This window comes from Amphibalanus amphitrite, unplaced genomic scaffold, assembly GCF_019059575.1.
Source record: "Amphibalanus amphitrite isolate SeventyFive unplaced genomic scaffold, NRLGWU_Aamphi_draft 000420F_arrow, whole genome shotgun sequence".
NCBI classification, from domain to species: domain Eukaryota; kingdom Metazoa; phylum Arthropoda; class Thecostraca; order Balanomorpha; family Balanidae; genus Amphibalanus; species Amphibalanus amphitrite.
In genome coordinates this window covers 445,477-465,359 of record NW_024881914.1, presented here as the reverse complement: position 1 = coordinate 465,359, position 19,883 = coordinate 445,477, and the positions used below count along the sequence as shown (strand labels likewise).

At 59.0% G+C, this 19,883-nt stretch overlaps 1 protein-coding gene across 10 annotated transcripts in view; it reads left to right on the top strand.

Moving 5' to 3' along the window:
- LOC122391066 (amyloid beta A4 precursor protein-binding family B member 1-interacting protein-like) overlaps nucleotides 1-19,883 on the top strand; it is a 96,758-nt gene that overhangs the window by 36,190 nt on the left and 40,685 nt on the right. The window contains exon 1 of one of the 10 annotated variants that reach the window (XM_043384621.1): nucleotides 3,313-3,925. The exons of 7 other annotated variants lie outside the window; for them this stretch is intronic. In XM_043384621.1, the coding sequence (XP_043240556.1) occupies nucleotides 3,581-3,925 (345 nt within the window). In that variant the 5' untranslated portion in view covers nucleotides 3,313-3,580. Of the gene's footprint in view, nucleotides 1-3,312; nucleotides 3,926-19,883 lie in introns of those variants that run through there. 2 more of the 10 variants (XM_043384616.1, XM_043384617.1) reach the window with 2 other exon arrangements.

Here is a 19,883-nt window from a genome sequence, read left to right as displayed (position 1 = left end):
GTTTTTCTTTAAAAATTTCCCGCGGTAAGGTGACAGGGCTAATGTAATGTGCAATTTAGAAGTGATAGCTGGCCGCGGGGACACTATGTAGATTGATGTCGGGCGTTTGTTGCGTCGAATAGACACTGGTGCTATTCAACCGATTTCGAAACGACATCGCTGAAAATCGTAAAGGGAGCTGAAGGATATCGGTCGGGTGGTTTCCGTTTAAAAGGACGACGTTTTCCGAGGATTGCCGGTTAAAGCACCGGACCCGGTATACCGTCCATGAATGGAATTCCGTCCCTTCGGCCTCCTCTCGACGGCCGTCCGTGTCGTAAAGACATAATTCAAAGGCCCCACTTTACCGTCCTTACTCATCCTGACGCCCCGTGAAAAGGTTTAAACCGGCGGATCCTTTGAGGTGAAAAACGGCCACTGGGACGCTCCTGTATTCGGTAAGGGCACATTAGTTCGGGCGTGTATGGAGCTGTGAAAAGAACTGAGTGGGGCACTGGAACAGGGAAATCAGGCGGCAAAATGTATCCACGCCGAATGGCGTCGCGCCGTTTTGGTGCTGCACTCGTCCACAATCACTTTCAAAACTTGCAGAACGGTTGCGCCGCCTCGGCAGCTGTTTTGAGCGTGTCATGAGCGTGCTTTGGGCACGCTGCAGCTTTTCGTCACTGTGCGTGGGTTTGCGTGCGCGTGTCGCTGCTGGCCGGCTGGCCGCGGGCTCGCTCCACTTCCCAGCGGCTCGTTTGTCGGCCGGACACGGTGTCGGCGACTGCAGAGGGCTGGCTGGCGTGCAGCGCCGTGCCGCCGCCGGCCATTGTGACCCGCCCGCGCCGCATGGGACACGCACCGACCGTACGGTACACACGCGAACACCGCCGCCGGCCGCCCAAACTGCTGCGGCGTGTGTACGGCGCCACACACAATGCCACTTACACCGGATATATTTTTTAAATAAATTTTGTCTCTGATGAAAGGTATAGCTCCAAATACAGCGTCATAATTATTCATCTTAACGACCCCGATTGTCTGACTGGTGACGATTGAACCGGACGTGCTCCGACGTTTCCGGACGTGCTCTGTCGTTCTCCAGGATTTCCTGGCGCAGCGGGCCACACCTGGCCGTGCCCGCCGAGGCACGTTCCGGGCGCGCCGCCGCGGTCGTGCCCGCTCCCCCGGCCGGTCGGCTCGCGGTCTGGTGTTGCCGGAATGCCGCGCCCTCGCCATGAGCCGATCGGCGCGCCGGCCAACTATTTTCGAGTGCCGCCCCTGCTGCCCTGTTCCTCCCTCACTCTCTTTATCTCTCTACTCTCTCTCTCTCTCTCTCTCTCTCTCTCTCTCTCTCTCTCTCTCTCTCTCTCTCTCTCTCTCTCGTCGTTGCCGACGCCGGCGCGACTCGTCGTCGGCCCGTCGTCGGTCTGTCGACACCCGACAGCTGACTAGGCCCGTGTGCAGTCAAGACGGAGCCGACACGCGCCGGAAGATGAGACCGACGTCTTCTTTTTGCCTCGAGACTCACTGCCGCGGACGGCACGGGCGGCGAGTGGTATAGGCTGCTGGGACGGCAAGCCTTCAGCCTGCGCACGGTCGCCAAAGTATCCGCCTTTGTCGTTGGCCCGCTAACTTAGCACTGATGAAGGTGGTGATTTCGCATTTAGCCAGGCTGGTTATATTTTAATCAACGATGACTTGATTTAAGTAAGTCGCTGAAATCTAGCGGCTCAAGTGCTGCTTAAGTCGGCTTTCGGTACCCGAGTCGGAGTCGGCTACTTTGTAATATGTCGGGGTCATCGATAAGGTTCTACCCTATGTCGGCCCTTGTCCGAATCCCCGTATAGCTGTTGCCGATGAAATTAACTTTGTCGACATTGCGGGAACTGGAGCGCCGCGATGCCCCAGAGCGTCAGCTGCGACTTTGATCAGCGAGTCCGACGCGATTCCGGGAAATCTCGCCGCAGCCGCCGGTGAAAGCATCAGTTTGCTGATCGTCGGCAAAAACACGGCAGCGGTCGGCTCGCTTTGTTCCGCGGCGCCGGCAGAGCGGTGTTTGACGAATGGGCGGGCCCGACCCGTGCACGGCGCTCTGTTATTCTACAGCGGTGGTCATTAGGTGCCGCGTGCTGGTGCGTTCCGCTCGTGTTCGCAAGGGCTATCAGCCAATCGTCGGCTGGGGTGGGCGTCTGATGCGCGCGGTCAATCATGTGCACGAGTGCGGCCGGCTGGGGAGGGAGGTGGGTCGCTGCAGGGCCGATGGGTAGGTCGAGCGGCGAGAGCTGCGGGCGGGGAGGGCATCCCCGCCCCTGTCTGGGCCCTGGCGCCGACCTCTGCCGACCTAGCCGGCGGCGCGGCGATCTGATTTGATTTGCGGCGATGTCGGCGCTGTGCAGTCGATAGCCGCAGGCCACGGGCGCAGTTGTTCGCCCAGAGCTCGGGGCGGCCGCTCGGTAGCAAGATCTGTGCTGATATGCAGGCGGGCGTTCACTCCAATTATCCGCCCACCGCTAATGGCCCACGCCCGCGGCTTTTTGCTCCGCTATTTTGGTGGTTTTTGCCGACCGGCACCGTGCTTTGGTAGAGCGCATTAGTCAGCGCCGAAGGCCGAAGATTTCCTGCAGACACGGGTCGCAGTTTTTGGGTGTCACGCCTCTAAAACCGCTACCGCAGGAGAAATCGACGCGAATGGCCCATCGTTCTGGATGCCTCGGCGGTTTTATTGTCGTTTTGACATATGGATGACAATTCTACTGTCAACGAGCATACACGGACTTGACCGGGTCGCCGCTCGCCAAATCCTATCCTTTGATGGCTATGATATAAGAGTCGAGCCGCCGGATTAAAAAGAACAGTGCGCTTATCGGTGGACGTGTACCATGAGCGTGACCGATGCCGCCTGCGTTATGACAGTGGCCCGTCGCCGGACGCCGCCGCTAACGTTTATCACCCGTCACGGAAGCCCGGTCTCTGTGACGTAGACGCTGTCGGACGAGTGGACACCGTTATCCTCGCGCGGGAGCCGTGTGTAACACCCGCGCCGTATGGGAGCCTGGTACCGCCCGCCGGAGCACGTGCGGACTACGGAGAGTGGGCAGAGGGAGCATTGGATCGTGCGAATTAGTTGTTAGCTAAAGAGGAGACCTGAGGCTCGACCAGCCTCTGAACCTGTCAGACCCTCAAGCCTCACCAGGCCGACGCCGAGGGTTGTTCGATCCTTGCACGCTCCTCCGGCCGTCGCTGGCCGCCCAGGTGGCGCCACCGCCGCCCCAGGTCGGCCCGTGTCGGGCCGGTGCCGCCACGGCGCGGCGCCGCTCCCGGCACAGTCGCGGGTCGGCCCCGCACTCGGCGTGTCGCGAGCAGCCGCGTCGGAGCCGCCACGAGTGCCGTGCGCTGAGTGCCGCGCGACTGCCGAGGGCTGCGGCGTCCTGGGCGCGCCTCCAGGTGCAGCTGGGTGCCGTGAGTGCCCCCGGTCTCCATGAGTGACCTTTGCGGCCCGTGAGCCGGTCGTGAACCTGCCGTGAGGTAGACGTGGGTGCAGTGGGCACGTGAGTGACGAACAGGCGCATCCCGAGGAGCGGAACTGACCGTCACGATGGCGGGCCTGCTCTGCGGACTGCCCAGCATCCGTCGGCCGAAGCGGAATCGCACTCCGCTCCGACGAGGCGACATCAGCCTGGTGGTAGCGCGCGACAAGGTGACGATGAGGCGCGCGCCCAGCCGCTCCAACCTCGCCGGGAGCCGGGCCAACCTGGCGGCCAGCAGGTCGAACCTGGCTGGTAGTCGTGCTAACCTGGCCGGCAGCAGGACGAACCTGAGCCGGGCCCTGTCGACGAGCCACCGCAGTCTGTGCGGCAGCCGCGGCAGCCTGGCCAGCCGAAGACTGAGCGTCATCAACCACACGCTGCCGGCGGGCCGTGTGCGCCGCCGGTCGGACAAGGTGAGTCTGGAGGACCTGGACATGGAGCTCTGGCCTCTGAGGGAGCGGGACAGCAGACCTGCGGACTGCTCTCTGAGGCGAGGGGGAGGGATTTGGGCGGAGGAGCTGTGGTGTTGAGAGGGGCCTCACGGCGAAGTTTGGAACTGGAGCCTTGGCTTATAAGCTAGTCTTGGTAGTGCAAATGCGCGTAGGTTCGCTTGATAATGCAACTAAGGTGAAGTCAACTTGTTAAAACGTTGTTTAGCCTTAACCATAGCTTCAACCGGATGAAGCGCAATAAACCGAGGTAGCGCTGGGTATGCACTTTTGGATCGGTCTCCGTGCTTAATAAGTAAACAATTACCTCAGCGAACATCTCCGGTCCTGATCCGCTGAGGCCCAACCCAGGATCCAGAGTCCTGGGTCACCCTTGAGCCCCCGCCACCGCCAACACAGCCGCCACCGCCATCGTGATCTGCTGACCTGATGACGGCCCGACCCGATGACGGTCAACACGATGAGGCGATAGCTCGGGCGCCGGCCGGGCGACAGCTGTCTCTGTTTGCAGTCGTTATCGGTCCGGTGACGTCACCGGGCTCATTTGGAGCCGCGCTGACCGGGTGGAGTGGGGGGTGACCAGGTCACTGGGGGAGAGCCGGATACGGCGGGAGTGACCCTGGTCGAGTTACGCCACTCTTGCACGGCGTGGGGCGGCCACAGCTGAGTCAGTCTTTACGGGATCCGGTCTTGACATGGTTCCGCTAAAGTGGTGAAAGGCCTTGACAGCAGAGCTCAAGTTTTGCATGCAGTTGACTTACTGATCCTTTACTTGCCAAGTAAAACCTGTTCCCATCCAATACTTCCTATCAGAATGCATAACATTATAGGCCGTCTTGACACAGGACAGCTAATCCTGATCCTCATCTTTCGGGTCTTCTCGGTGACACATAATCCCTCCTAATCTGATAAAACAGGTGTGACCCGGATGGCTGCAACGAACACCTCAGATGTCGACCTCGATGACATTTCCGGCCGCGACGCCCCTCCGAACCCGCTGACATTTTCTTGCCTTGGGTGTTTGGAATCGTGTCTGCGGGGATACTCGACTCGTGAACGAGGTGATACTGTTGAACCAGCCAGCGATGCATTGGGGCTGAAGGGAAAAGATGCGACGATCTGTGCCGGTCGTGCGGCATGCGGTGCCAACTGCCAACATCCCCCGCTCAGTCATGCTAAAGCCATTACTACGGTTCTACCGCTCACCTGGAGCACATTGTGGAGCGTCCGTAAAACACACACTGTACTAAAAGTATTCGTAGTGAAGACTTGAAACTTGGTGGATGTCTGCTACATAGGTGTGACCTTAAGTGGCCGAAGTTTGGTGATGATCTGAATAAAACTTTCGAAGTTATTCGAATTTTGGTGATGACCGTTTTTTTTTGTGTCACCCTGTACTTGCTATACTTTGCAGTATAGGCCTGGTACCAAGACCTCGTAGCTATAGCAGAGCCCGCCCGTGAGCCATATCAGACCCGTGCCATATGTCGCGGCGCCGCGCACCTGTGCCTTTGTGCCAGTCGCCGCCGCCGCTCGGCTCGCCGGTCTGTTCGGTACCGTTCCTCGCCCTCCGTCAGGTCCGGCGCGATGGCTCTATCGGTCCCGTCGTGCTCCGCCGCGGAGCCGTCCGACCCTCTCTCTCTCCGCCGGTCGGTGGCATTAGGACCCCGATGCCCGCGCCATCTCACCGGTCATTCTCCCCAGTTGGCTGTCAGTGGCCGGAACCACTCGCGTCGGCTCGTTTATAGGGTAGGATAGCCCCTACAAAACGATACCGCCGGAGTGATAACGACGGGATGTAGTCTGGATTGAGGATATGTAAGGTTCCACTTATTTTAAGATCGCATCTTTTAATTGGTGAGGGTGGGTGGGAAACTTCTCGCTCACTCTACGACCCTTTCGCCGCCCGTCGCCGTCGACGACTGCCGTTCGTGCCACTCCAGTCGACAGCCCGGCGGTCCCGCGGCCCGCGCCCTCCCAGACACCCCTCCGAGGGCTGCCCTGCGTCTGTCGATGGGGCGATTAGCCACGGTCACGTTCGGTGGCGCCCTGGCAGGGTCCTAACCTTCCATAGCCGCGTCGCCGCTATGAGTTGATTAGGACCCCGATGCCCGCGCCATCTCACCGGTCATTCTCCCCAGTTGGCTGTCAGTGGCCGGAACCACTCGCGTCGGCTCGTTTATAGGGTAGGATAGCCCCTGATTGTGTGCCGTCTTGTTTTTGTGTTTCCCTGGCTGGACAGCGCTGGCGTACCACTTGCGCCATGAGCCGGTCGACGGTGGGTTACTCCACTCTGTTGATGGCTGTTATTGCGGCGTTACCTCACTCTTTTGAAAGGTATCATCACTGGCGAATGGTGGTTGCATTGAAATGAGACGTTACGGTGCCAGCCGTTTTGCTTCTTATCAATATTGCATCATCATATCGTACGAACACCGCTACGCCAATGATGTATTTCACCAACAGGGGATCCACGCTGTCTATTTCGCTACTAGCCTGCCAGCCCTATTGCCTTTGTCCTGCATCCTTCTACTGCACTGGGCCGCTCCTCCCCGTGAGGGACAGCTCGGCATGCCCCTAGCGCTATGAGCCGGCACAGTGCAGCGGGGCGCGGCCGGTGCCAGGGGGACGGTACGACCGTTAGTGGACGGCCAGCCGGGCACGCCCGGTCAGCACGCCCGGTCAGCACGGCGGGGCGCGGCGGCTGCAGGGCCGACTGCGAACCGGTCACGTCTGTTATACATCCAGTCATCACCGGAACTCTCCCTCCAGAACGACTACCCTCCCAGCTCCCTCCCGGAGCTCCTGTCCGGAGCCTCTCACAGAACTCCCTCCGGAGTCGAACTGACCTGGCCGGAAACAGCGCGTCCGGAGGGGGAGGCTCAAGGATCGGAATATACCCACAGAGACTTAGCGGATGCATAAATATAGGTGTGTACCCAACAGCAATGCTGTGACGATAGCAAAGCAAAGGGAGCGGCGGTCCTTTGTGGCTTATGTCGCATTACACGACTGGAATGTTGCAGGAAGTGGCGACTCGCTTTATCAGAGTCTGAGTTCATGGTGGTGTGTCGGCGCGATATGATAAACCTCAGTGGTTACACTGGTTGCCGGTTAGCGGGCGTGGTAGTGATGTAGTGCGGTTCGCTGCGCACCTGTGGCTACGGGCGTGGCTGCCGTGCACGCCACGGTGTGGGTTCATCGGCGCGGTTCTGACGGTGTGCTCGGGGGTTTACCGCGCCGGTCGTTTCTACCGAGGTATGTAGCTTTTACAAATCAAACTGACGACTGAAATATACTGTTTTCAGTGTTTATAAAAGACAATCACCCATAGGTATTTAGGTGACCAGAAGTGTCAAGACAAAGGCAAAGATTCCGTTATTGATAAAAAATCCTTGTACCCCCACCACGAGCTGTGAGTCGTGTCCTGTCCCGAAATTTCCATTTGCACGGTATCTGGCGTCCCTTACTGCCGTCATGCTGTCAGTCCTGCACAGGCGGCTGACTCGCCGGCGCGCTGTATGCACACCAGGTGCGGTCACAACAATGCCGTGCCGCTGACGGCCGCCCGACCGAGACCGTCGCGGCGGCGCAGACATGTCGGCGGCTGTCGGAACTGTCGGGAGTGTCAGGACTGTCAGGGACTGTCAGAGGCTGCCAGGAGTGTCGGAGGCTGCCAGGAGTGGAGACAGCGTGGCCAGGTGACGACATGAGCGTTGATAGATGTTTCGTCGGGCCATGCAAGGCGATGCTATGTCTTGCAGTAGCGCAGACAATTGATTCGACCGACGGCAGGATGGATGAAGACTTGAGATGTGTGTCACAGATCCACTGCCATTGTCGCCGTTGTTTCAAAGCACCCCCAAACAGCTTCGAAAAGCCACGGCCCACGCTCACCGCTCATCGCCCACCGCCCACCGTCCACCGCCCACCTTCCGCTCTTTGTCTTTGCCGCCCGCCTCCTTCGTTCAGTTTCCGCGGAGACGTCAACGCAGCACACGCAGCCATCTGAACCGATATGGTTGAGCGGGTGGGCGTGTACCGTAAGGCGGCTTGTTTTCAGAGTTTGGGTACTGCGCTTGAGGAAGGAGCCATTGAAGTTTGATCTTAAACATACCTTAAATTCATCATCGTTTGTAAAGTATGCATTGCATATCAATTCTAGCATACATTCGATAGGACTGGTGATTCAAGCTTGATCGTTGATGCATTCAGCTTGATGACTTTGTTAGTATGAAGTTTCAGTTGGAATGGCTTATAGTTTGCTGAGGGCTTGTTTGTAGTGGTGGTTTTGGCTGGGAGTTTGCCAGCTGCTGAATGCTGTTTGTCATGTTGCATGATTAGCTATTGTGTTTAAATGAGGTTTCTGATAACAGCTATAGTGAACACCAAGGCAGCTGAAGCCTCAACCGAACGGGCATTGTTAAAACATTTTCCCACGGTATTGAATATGAATGATTGTACTTCGAGGTAATGATGTCCGTGATAAACTACTGAATTGCAAACGAATGCCATGCCGTTTTTAGTAGGTGCTGCATATAAACTGCTGATCCCAGTTCCCCTCCCTCGTCTGCTGCTGCTGCTGCTGCTGCTGCTGCTGCTGCTGCTGCTGAATGTTTTCCTTGTGGTTAACTTATCGACTGCGTTTATCTCTCTCATACCCCTCCTCCCTCATTGGCACGATCTGACTGAATCCAGTTATCACTGGCTTCGTCCACTTATATCTGGTTCCACACTCGACTCATCTGCCTCTGTCTGCTCATCTCCGCCGCTTTAGCTGGTTCTGCGTGGTCCAATGTCCCGTTGGACCTCCACTGTTCGTTCGACTCTGTCCAACGGTGTCGGCTCCGCCCGGTGGCCTGTCAGAGCTTTGACCGATTATCAGCCTCTCTTCTGTCCACTCACACCGCCGTGCGGTGCCTGACCGCTCCAGCCGCTCTGCTGGCAGTCTTTGTGGCGCAGTCGCGGCGGACACGACGCACAGCGCCGTGCTGTGGCGCACCGCCGCATCTCTCCGGCTCCCGCTGGGTCGCATCGGGAGGTGCCGCGCCTGAGCACAACCGGTTAATTGGCGGAAAGGATGGGTGACAGCGAGACGGAAGCGGCGGCCGGCGGAGAGCGGCTGGGCGGTGCCGGGCGGCGGCAGCGGCGCTGCGAGGGGCAGCACGTGCGGTCGGTCAGTGGCCGGCCCTATCGCTCCTCCGGCCAGCATTCCGCCGGGTCTGAGCGCGCTGCCAGTGACGGCTGACGGACGCGGCCGCCGCGGCTCCCGCTGCGTCTCGGCGACCGCCACCCCTCCCACCTCTCTGACTCGGGTCACCGTTCGTTTGTTACGCGCCGCACCAGTATGTGAGCCGGGGCTTTTTGCAGGTGGCCGCGGCGACCCGGCGATGTAGCTTTGTTTCGCCTGTTATAGCCGGAATAATTCATGCGTGTGCCTGCGCGCTCGTCGCCCGCTGATTGCCATCTTTGTCGTGCAGGGTGAGAGGAGAAGGGCCAGAGGTGACGTTTTTGCTCGACCTTCCTTTCTCCCTCGGTCGAGAGCGGCGGCGGTCTGTGACCGGGTCTTTCCTGAGACGTTCTGAGTATTTCATAGTCGATGCTTCCCCGATGATCTTGACAACAACCGCTCATCAATTTATTTCAACATGCAATAACTTGTGTCGCATGGCTTGTTTCTGTATCGTTCAATGTTCCTTACACATTTTCTCTAGTGTTCTGGAGGCTTCTGTACTCGGCTGACGGGCCTCTCGGACCAGTTAGTAGCGCCTCGTCGGCCAGCTGCGGTCCCTGGCTCTGTCCTCTCTCTGAGGGGACAATACCGCCTCTCCTCTGTTCAGGAGCTCGCTCCTGTCCGCTGCACCGTCGCCTCTGTGCCCCAAATCGCGGCTGATCCCTCTCCCGGGACAGTCGCAGCGCGGCGGCGGCGGTCGCAGCGCGGCTGCGCGCATTTGTCGCCGCCGGCCGTTTTTGTCCGAGTAGTACTTTCGCTGCTGGTCGCTCGTCGTGTCCCCGCGTCCTGCGAGTCTGCCGGACCTGCAGCGCGCGCGGGGGCGAGGCCGCGCCGCCCGCGTGCCGCCGTCTATATACGGACCGTGGCCAGCGGCCGGCCGGCAGATCGGAAATGCCTCGTCTGAAATCGGCCCTGACCGGCGCCGGCGCTCGGCTCTCCGCTGCAGCTCGGTATGACACGGCGAGTTGGCGGCACACTCATTATCCGGCCAGTCATCGCTCGTGGATCGCGCCCATGCCGGCTTTCATGTCCATTTTCGTGTCTGTATTCCTGCTCGTTTTCATGCTGTGACTGGAATCCCGTGTTGAGTAACAACAGAGGAAACAATCCGGGGAGGATCCTAAAACGGAAATGTACAGGGAGTGGAATCGTAATAGAATATAATCACGCTCTACCGCTGTGCTCATGGTAATCACAATGAGGCATCACCTGTAAATCTGGTTTTTAACATGTCATCATTTTACCGCACTTCCGCCTCACGCGGCGGTGTTCATCCCGAACTGATGGCGTGGTCGGCGCGCACTGCTGGCCAATTACCTCTCTCACGCGGTCGGCGAACGGTGCGGTCGATTATTTCAGCGGTCGGTCGTCCGGTGACGGTCGCTCACCGCGCGTCACCGGGTTCACCGCACTGCCCACCGAACCATTATTAAATTTGGGCGATTCGAGAATGCAGATTAGCTGCTTTCAGCGTGATGGACCTTGGGCCTTGAACACCGTAAAGTCGAGCTAAATTGATGGTTTAAGCGTGATGCATCTTGGTTTCTCGTGTCAGTGAGTCGGGTAATATGACGTCTGGTTCTATCTCTGATGCCACGCCCGTATGTTTGTGGTTTGTCTTTGGTCGCACCGGTGCCTCTGTCGAGGTCTGCGGGTTTTCGATGCCGCGGAATTGTGTCGCGATCGTCGGGTCCGACTCCTGGATGGTGCGTACGCCGCCGCCTCGCGATGCGTCTCGCCGGCGCTGGTGAAACCGGGCATCATTAGTCGGTCGCGCCTCGAGAGGCTAGGTCGGCGTGCCTTGATTTATCACTAGAGCGCTCGTTGGGAGTCGTTTGTTGTGTCGACAACGGACACAAGAGGGCTAGTTTTCTAGGTGTTTACCGTAAAGACCCGTTAATTGGGCGATATGGACGACTGGCAGTGAGTTGAGAAGTTTACAGCTCGTTCAGCGCCGCCCGGCCAGGCTGAGTATAGCCTCGGGTGCCGTTTCACATGGCGCCGTCGACGCTGCTACCGTTGCTTCATCGCAATCTTCGTCGCCGTCGCCCGCTATCATCGCCATCATGGTCTGACCTAGTGGTTGACTGTCGCCACCATCAGTACCACCGTTATAGAAATTGTCAACGTCGCCACCGTCGCCACCGCCGGTCTCCTCAGACAGTAGCGGTTTGCGAGCGAACAGTTGCACTCGCCGTCAAATTACGTTCAGTGAACTCGTCTAGGCCAACCGTTTAGCTGCCAGACTTCGCGAAACTCTGCGAGGCCTCGAGGCGAGACGCGACCGCGAGGAGCGCTGTTGGCCGCGAAATTGCTGCCGTCGATACGCTCAGAAAGTTCGCCGCTAGCTAGGTAGCGCGTCGCGGTCAACGTTATCACGGAGTCGAACGCGACGGCTGGAAAGGCTGACGATCGGCGCAAAGCATATGGGACTCAGTCACGTTACCTCGCTCCTGTGAGGACCAGAAGCGACGCTGTGGTATTCGGCTGAGTTCGGTGAGACAAAAGTGGCGCTTTCGGCCACAGCACAGCGACAAAAGTGGCGTGGGAGGCCGTCCTGCGGCTCCGGCGGCGTTGGCGTGAGAAGACTGCGCCGAAATCGTCTCAGCTCGCCGGACTGGCCGCGCTGGGCCGCCAGAGTGGGCGGGGCGCCGTCTGCCGGCTGGGACGGCCGGTCTGGCTGCGGGCGGGAGCCGGTGAGGTGCGCGGCTCTCCTCCGATCGTCGCAGCCGTTACCTCCGTCTGGGAGCGGCTACCGGCGGCTCCCAGGCACGCCAGAGTTATGAGATGTGGCCGCAAACCACCGCCGTGCGCACTCAACCGGAGGCGTGACCGCTGGAAATGCGGGTAAAAGCTGCATTTCCGCACACACCCACGCCGAGTTATGAAATGCAGCAGCGACCGGGCTATGGCGCCAACTTTTGCCGCTCTTCCTGAAACTTTTACCCGAGTGACGCTCAGAAAACATTGCTATTTGTGCACAGAGCCATGCATGACATTTTAGCGTTTCGCGGATGGATTGCATGGTTTATTGGTACAATTTATAGTTTCTGGTGTGCATTTGTACCCGTCCTTCACTCAGTTCTCGAAAGTTGGCTTTCTCATTGTTTTGAGCCCACGAATCGCTGTGCGCGTAACGTTGAGCCATTGTATTCTCCCCGTGGGTCCAAGTGATGTTTTAGCTGCAGCGGCGCGTGCCTGGCGACCTCCTTGTGCCTATCGGACCGCCACCTTACGGCCACTCTGTGAGAGCTGGAACGGCGCCCGTATCTATTTAACACATCTAGCCCGAGAAAAAGCCTCACTCGCCGGCAGATAAACAGCGACCCGGCACGGAGCGCGTGTCAGAAACAGGCTCTCTGGCGCGTACCGGCCCGTCCCAGGCCATTTCCCTACACTCATCGCCCTCGCCCTCCCTGCCCCTCTGCCCTCCGTCCGGCGCCCTCCTTCGTCCGTCCCTCTGTTCGTTGTACAAGAGCTCGTCGTGAGAGACTCCAGATGGAGTCGTTAGGTGAAGAGCCGAGGGTTTTTTATCAGCGGTAGTAAACACGGCGCGTGCCATGTCTTGTTACCGTGCATCTTCCAAAGGCGTCACGGGACGTGACGCTGACGTTACGGGGGACGTAACGGAACCGTTACGAACGTGATGATATTTTTCGGGAAACGTTACCAGCGACACTGGGAAGTAAAACATGAATTTAGGGATGAGGAATTATTGGATAATCGGCATGGACAAGACATGGACTTGTTCCGCGCTCTTCTGACATGCTTTGATGGTGGTCTGATGGTGGTCCGATGGTGGTCCGATGGTGGTCCGATACTGGTTCCATTGACCCAATAGTGGCCCGATGCCATTCCAGTGACAGCTCGGTGCCGGTCTATTGTGATCAGATGTCGGCCGGATGTCGACCTGATGAGATTCCAATATCGTCCCTCGAGAGCCCTGGTCGGCTCGGCGGTGGAGGGCGGTCGTTTTCAGCCCAACTCGGCGGCCGGCCGGCCATTCCGACTCCTCGATCGGCCGCTCTGGCAAAAGGATTAGTGCCGTGTGCTTATTGGGCGTCGGCGCGTCGTTGGCATTCGTGGCGCGGAAGCGGCTAACGCCGGCGCGGAGAGCACGCACTGTTTGGTATGCGCCGCGGCGGCCTTTTTACGTCACCTCACCTATATGTTCGACGTCGGCCGGCGGCGGCGGCGGCGGCTGAGACGGCGTCTTTGCCGCCGACTCCGGCTCTTATTATGCCCGGGGCGCCGCCGCCGTCGCCGGACAGCGGGAAAGTGGCTTCATGGTGTGAGGTTGTGTCGAGCAAAACAGCCGCCGACGCTGTCGACATCGGCTCGGCGAGGGTACGGCCGACGCGGCTCCGGTCGGTTCTTTGACTGCTGCCGCCCGCGCCGGCAGTGCATGAAGATGTGACACCGCAGTGTGACGAATGGCGTGACGGTCGGTGTGACGTGACGTGAGTCCTAACGGCGAAACGACGAGCCAGGTTGTGAAAGCATGCATCCATGCAACCATGCCGCCCATTGACTGAATCGCACCACCCTCACCACAGACTTCGAGTACCCTTACACGCACTTTGTGCCGTATAGCTTATTCGCTGGGTTAGTGTGGCGGTAATTTCTGACAGCACCGACCGACTCCGGCCAGTCGGACCGTGTCGCCCCACCTCCACCAAATGTGGGCCGTCGGCGGGGGCGGAACCGCCCGGGTCGGTCTCCGCGCTCGGCCGGAGCCGCGGTCAGCCGGCTCCCACAGCGAGAAAAGGCTGCCGTTCCCAGCGGAGACGGCACTCCCATGGCGAGCGAGTCCGAGCGTCTTTTTCAGTCGGCCGGCGCGGGGTGCGGCCGCTGACAGCCGGCCGCAGCAGTGGCAGCGATCCAGTCCGATCAGTGATGGGTGCGATCTGTTTGGACCAGTGACGTCACGAACCAATGACGTGCCAGGCGTGACTCGAGGATAATGCTGTGCAGCGGCCTGGCGAGCTGCACGGGACGGGAGGGATGGCGGTCGTGGTTCTAGATGGTGTAATTGCATCGCTGCGGTGGCGAAGCGACGTTTGTCAGATGGAAAACACGGTACCTGCGGCGCTGAGCAGCCGCATGAGATATTGTGAGAACCGTGTAAATAACAGCATGAGTTGTTTGGCACTCAGATTGTTGTCATAACGAATGTGTGGGAAATAAGTGAATGACAGGCAACCGCTCGGCCCTCCTCGAGCCAATCAATCACGAAGCGAGTTTCATCGATATGCGGAATTATGCGGGATTCAGCACCTGTTGTGTGCGTATGACTTTCCAATTCCCTTCCTTTCCGTGCCGTGTGAAACTCGAACGCACATTTCTGCTACGCTCACTGAGCGATCGTAAGTAGTCGTGTGTTTCGGGTGTCTGCTGATGATCCTTTGTGCCGGCGGTATGTGGGACGGTGCGCTGCGGGACTGCGGCGCTTTATCCCGCTCGGATCGGGCAGTGATACCGGTCCCGTGCCGTTCTATTCCGACCATCCCATATATCACGGTGCTGTGCAGCAGCTCAGAGTCGGCCTATACCGCCCTGTGACCGACTGACCTGTGCTACCTCCTCCCGTAACTGTGCGTGAACGGTAGACAGCGAAATGTACTCATCCCGGTCACGTGATTGACTGTTAGCTGACGTGTTCTTTTTTCTGTTTCAGGTGAGTAATCTGGCTACGGGTGACAGTGGTGGATGCAAGAACAGCGGGTATGCGTGAGTACCACAGTGCTCTGCTCAATGCCAGCATAGATTCAGACCGATACCTCATCGAAAGCCTGTGGCATTTATTTAGGAGCGACGTGAGAAGCGCTTGGAGTACCTCTTTGGGTTAAGTTGGAGATACACTTTGAGTGCTCGTTAACGTTGAGTGTCGTTCAGCGTACTGCTGAGAGTGCCGGTCGGAGTGCAGCTCGGAGTTCCGGACGTGTTGTTGCAGGGCGTCCTTAGAGCCACACTGCACTGCTGCGCCGCCTCTGCCGCTGCTGGTGATGCTGCGCTGTGATTTACCGGCTTGGCCACCGCCCAGCCCACGCTCCCCGTGCGCCACCACCCATCCGCTGTTTGTAGGTCGGCGACGGGCGGTGGACGGCGGCGTGAGACGGTGGACGGTAGACGGTGGGTCACCGACGCGACGGGGCGGGCGGTGGACGACGGGCGGTGGGCGGTGGACGGTGGGCGGTGGGCGGTGGGCGGTGGGCACCCAGTGGGCGGCGGGCGGTGGACGGTGAAGGGTGGGAGAGACGGCAGTTTCGGCCGCAGCGGATGGGGTGAACGAACCACATTATTTGCTGACGCCCCGACCTGGGTGGCTTGTCACCTCTCTCGCTATCTTATCCCACCATCACCAGGGGTGTCTTTACCGTCTCCCTCCGCCGTAACTCGCGCTGCCAACATTAGCACGAAGGGTCTCACCAAACTATTTATTACCGAATGGACTGGAAGGTCGTTTGGCGTCGTTTAAATGCCACGTCGCTCCTTATCGGAGATCCTTTTCGGAAGCGAGCCATTCTCACCCTCCTTCTTTCCACGCTCTCACCGCGCTGTCTTATCGGTACAACCCTAAGAATGACTATCCCATCTGCACCTCCGTCCGTCCAACCACATCACGCCTCGTATATTTACCCATAGTCCGCGCTGTGCCTCGTAGATTCACCCTGGCTGTCCCGTGGCCGTCAGTCGCGTACATTAGGCGATCTCCTAACGAATCCATCTCCTCTCTCGCTCCCCTCTCGGCTGCTAATCTGGTCTGAGACAGTGATGGACGCTGCCGCAGCCGGTCCCCCCGGCGCCGAGACACGGAAATAGCCGCACGGTGCTCATCTCACCTGTCCTGCAGTGTCGCTCCCCGCCGCGCCGTCGCCGGCGACGACTCGCCGCGGGCTGCGCGACGTCGCACGCGACGAACAGCTGTGGCCGACTCCGGGCTATTGCGAGCTGTGCAAACTGCGAACTAGTGAAGGTCAGAGTGAGTCTAGGTCTATGGAGAAGGAAATAATGATGCGTAAGTTATACATATGATTACACTGGATGTTTTGAGTGCATATTTCAGCCTCGCGATCAAACGCCGCTGTCGATGCTAGCCAGGACTGGGTTTAACCGGGATCATTGGTGGGCCTGCTCTCGTTCGATTTGTCACGTCCTCCCCCACCCCACCTTCCCGGCCTCCTCTCTGGTTCTTTTCTCGCCTCGAGGCCTCTCATCGGGCTTTGATGATGATGAGGGGATCAGAAGTGCCGTTTTTGTAGAGATTTGGAGTGGAGGGGAGGACGTGGATCTGGCTGACTGAGCCGGCTGATGTCACCCGGCTGTGCTTTATTAGTTAGCGCCCGGAAACGAACAGCTTACTGCGAGAAACGAGCCAAACTAGCGCGGCGGCGATGTTAGTTTAGCCGTTCGCCCAGCGTGTGTTTCCTGCTTGTGACCTGTAACTCGTCTGCGAAGTTTGAACACCTGTCTCGTCAAATCCAGGCGACAGCCCAGCAGCCGTACCTCTGTGACATTGATAGCTTTGAGGACGGTTTCATGACCCCCGGAAGCGGGTAGTGTGAGGGGGCGGTGGGTCACCAGACGCCGGCTGCCCTCCGGGTCGGTCAGAGGGGATCATTCCGCCGGGAGGGGGAGGGGGCTGCAGAGCCGGAAGCTGTCTGAGCTGACACAGCTGTGAGGTGTCACAGCAGGCCCGCCACCCAGCTCTGCCGACCATTGAGCCGTCCAACAACTGGTGAGCTTGTATAGTGTCCACTGCGCAGGCCGCAGCTCTCAGGGTCAACGGAAGTGGGCCGACCGGGGCTCATCAGCGCGGCGGCTGGTCTTTGATCCTGGCCGTGATTGGAAATGGCGACAAATAATGCGTGCGCTGGAGCGTGGCGCTCAAAAGCCATTGTGTAGTTGTTTGTGGATTTTCCATTTTAGGGCTGGATGAAAGGCTTCGTGAGGATTTAATCACCAATTCGCCGTTCGTGTATCCCTATATTACAGCCAGAGCTCATTTGCTTATCAAATGCTAAAGCATGCAAAACATGCGCGAAAGGAGCACCTACCCAAATGATACACCGGAACCATCGTTAGCAGTGGTCACTATCAGATGTATATGATGTTAGGAAATATCATACAGATGTCAGTCAACTGGAGCACGTCAACCTTTGTCAAGCGAGGTCTAAGGCACATTCACTTACTTTGTGTTTCTTAGTTAATCGCTTGCATTGGCACTGGACACAAATAATGTGTCAACCGGCCGGCGGGGCTAGCAGTAATTGCGTCACTTTTTTAGCCTACTTTTCATTGTTCCCTATCCCAACCCAGCTGTGTCATCCTCAGCTTTGTGTTCAGCGCCCCCGTCCCGCTGTGCAGCCCCCGATTTTGGTCACTCTAAACAGCTCACCGCCCAGGGGCTCTCATTGAGTGGGTGACCTGGCCGGCTGACCTGACCTGGTGACAGCGGGCGACCGGCACGGTGGCGAGCTCTCTGGGCCACAGGGCGGGGCCGCCCGCCGGGTGCCGGCAGCGCCTCCGATTTCATGACAGGCACGTAGCTGACCCGCCGCCCCGCCCGGTCGAACACAGGGCCCGCTCTCAGAGCGAGGCGCGCCCGGCAGTTTTTGTTTTAGGTCAGAGCAGAGCCGCGCGGCTGTTTGGAGCAAAAGGAAACTGACCCAGCGCTTATAGAGTGCGCTCGGTGTCCGACGGTTTTGCGCTGCGTGCGCTGCTTTTACTGGGTGAAAGAGAGGAGGGATGTGGAGGAATGCGTAAGCAATTGGAGAGCGTGTCTAATGATAAGAAGAACTGATGAATTTTCAATAGCATCAGATTTTAAAGAGATGTAGACAAAATGCATAATTGATAATCGGTCACCTGCTGTTTGCGCGTGACCAGGGTCCCCGACCCTGCTCCATCCCGTCTCACTGGGGCTCGGGTTCCCGGTGAAGCCGCCCGCCGTCCGTTCCACTGAAGCCCTCGCTCCATGATGAAGCCACTGACCCTCCATGACCGCCGTCCGATCCCCTTCCCCGGGCTCCATCCATCAGCAGGATTAGCTGTGCGCCGGGCGCCGGCCGTCTGCTCTCCGAGCTCTCCGCACCAATGGTCACATCTCCCTCGCGAGCCTTAGGGGATTATCTCCCTTCGAAGGGGATTCGCCCTCCCTTTGGGGCGATGGAATCCTCGACCGGAGGCACCCACCGACAAAGTGGGTTCTCCGGCCGCCAGGCAGCCGCACGCCTCCCGGCTGTCCCCAGCGGCCAGCAGTTAGATGCTTCGTTAGCTTTATCCGGTGCCCTGTGAGGAATGGGGTGAGAAGATGCATGACGAGTGTGACGGACGACCAGCAGCAGGACTCTCGCCCGTTTGGCCCACAGGCCACAACCCTGTTATAGCGAAGAAATGATGCAGTTTTGAAATTGTCCTGCTCTCAAGTGAGTCGAGCAGCCAACGGAGCCCGCCAACAGCGCGGCCGAGCAGCGCGACCGAACGCGACAACCTTCTCCCCGCTGCGCCGCCCCCTGCGTCGCTCTATTTTATTGCCGCCTTTATTGACTCGTTCGGAGCGAATGAATCGACGCAGGATTGAAATAAATCGCCGATTGCCGCAGAGTTATGTAAATGGGCACGACGCGCCGCCCGCTGCGGTCTTTTCCCTTGCCCCGGCTGTGCTAGGGTACCCACTGCTCGACGTCCCTACTCCAACTCCACTTCAGTCCCACTCTATCTCCACACTGTCCCCAATCCGTCCCTACTCCATCTCACTCGGTGCCTACTCCGTTTGACTCCCTTATACCGTCAGCGAGCGATGCCTCTCTTACACACATTTCTACCCGAATTGCCGTGAAAATAGTACATTATACAAACGCCCGATATATGCTCCGTCTTCCCGCCGTAGACGGCAGCCCAGTTGTGCGCCTTTTCATGCTGCCACACCACGTCGTCCCACACTTTGTTCAGCGCTCTCGGCGTCTGGGGTGGCCGATAAATCCCATGACGAACGAGCCTGGATAGCGGCTGCTCTGCCCTGCTGAGCGGAGTCGGCCCGGCGCTGGGCCCGCGCCGTCAGCCGGCGACTCCGGGGCGCCGTTTTGTTTGGATTATTGTTGCGTTGCTGGCGGGAGGTCAGACAAATATTGGACGACCGCAGCGCCGCCGGCGGGGCGCCGACATGGGTGCCTTCCGGACGCCTTTCGGGCGCCTGCGCGATCCCTTTGAGACGTCTGCAGGGCGCATCACATGGACGGCCGGCCGCGGCTGATTGGCATCGGTAAACACGGTCGGCGACGGCGCGTCGCCCACGACGATGGGCCGACGACGGGTGGGGCGATTCGTCGCGCGCGACGCTGCCGATCGCCAGAGGGCGTCGCGCCTCCCCGCGGAGGAGGTACCCCTTGCTTTGGCGTTGACGGAATGTTTGTGGAAATACGCAGCGCCAAACGACCGGAGACCGACCGCAACGACGGGGCGGGGTGCCTCGCATCGATCGACGAGGCATCTGCCGGGTCGGTGGCGATTCTGTGAACGATTCGTGGCAGATGAATTTGCGCTACGGCCATGCTACCGTCGGCGGTAGCGTCGACAGTAGGCGAGCTATTGAGCGCCAGCAAGTGCAATCCGAGATGCCATTCGCTGGTCATCAATCTGCCGCGATGACAGGTTCCGGTACGTCGGGCGCAGCCCCGGCGCCTGACA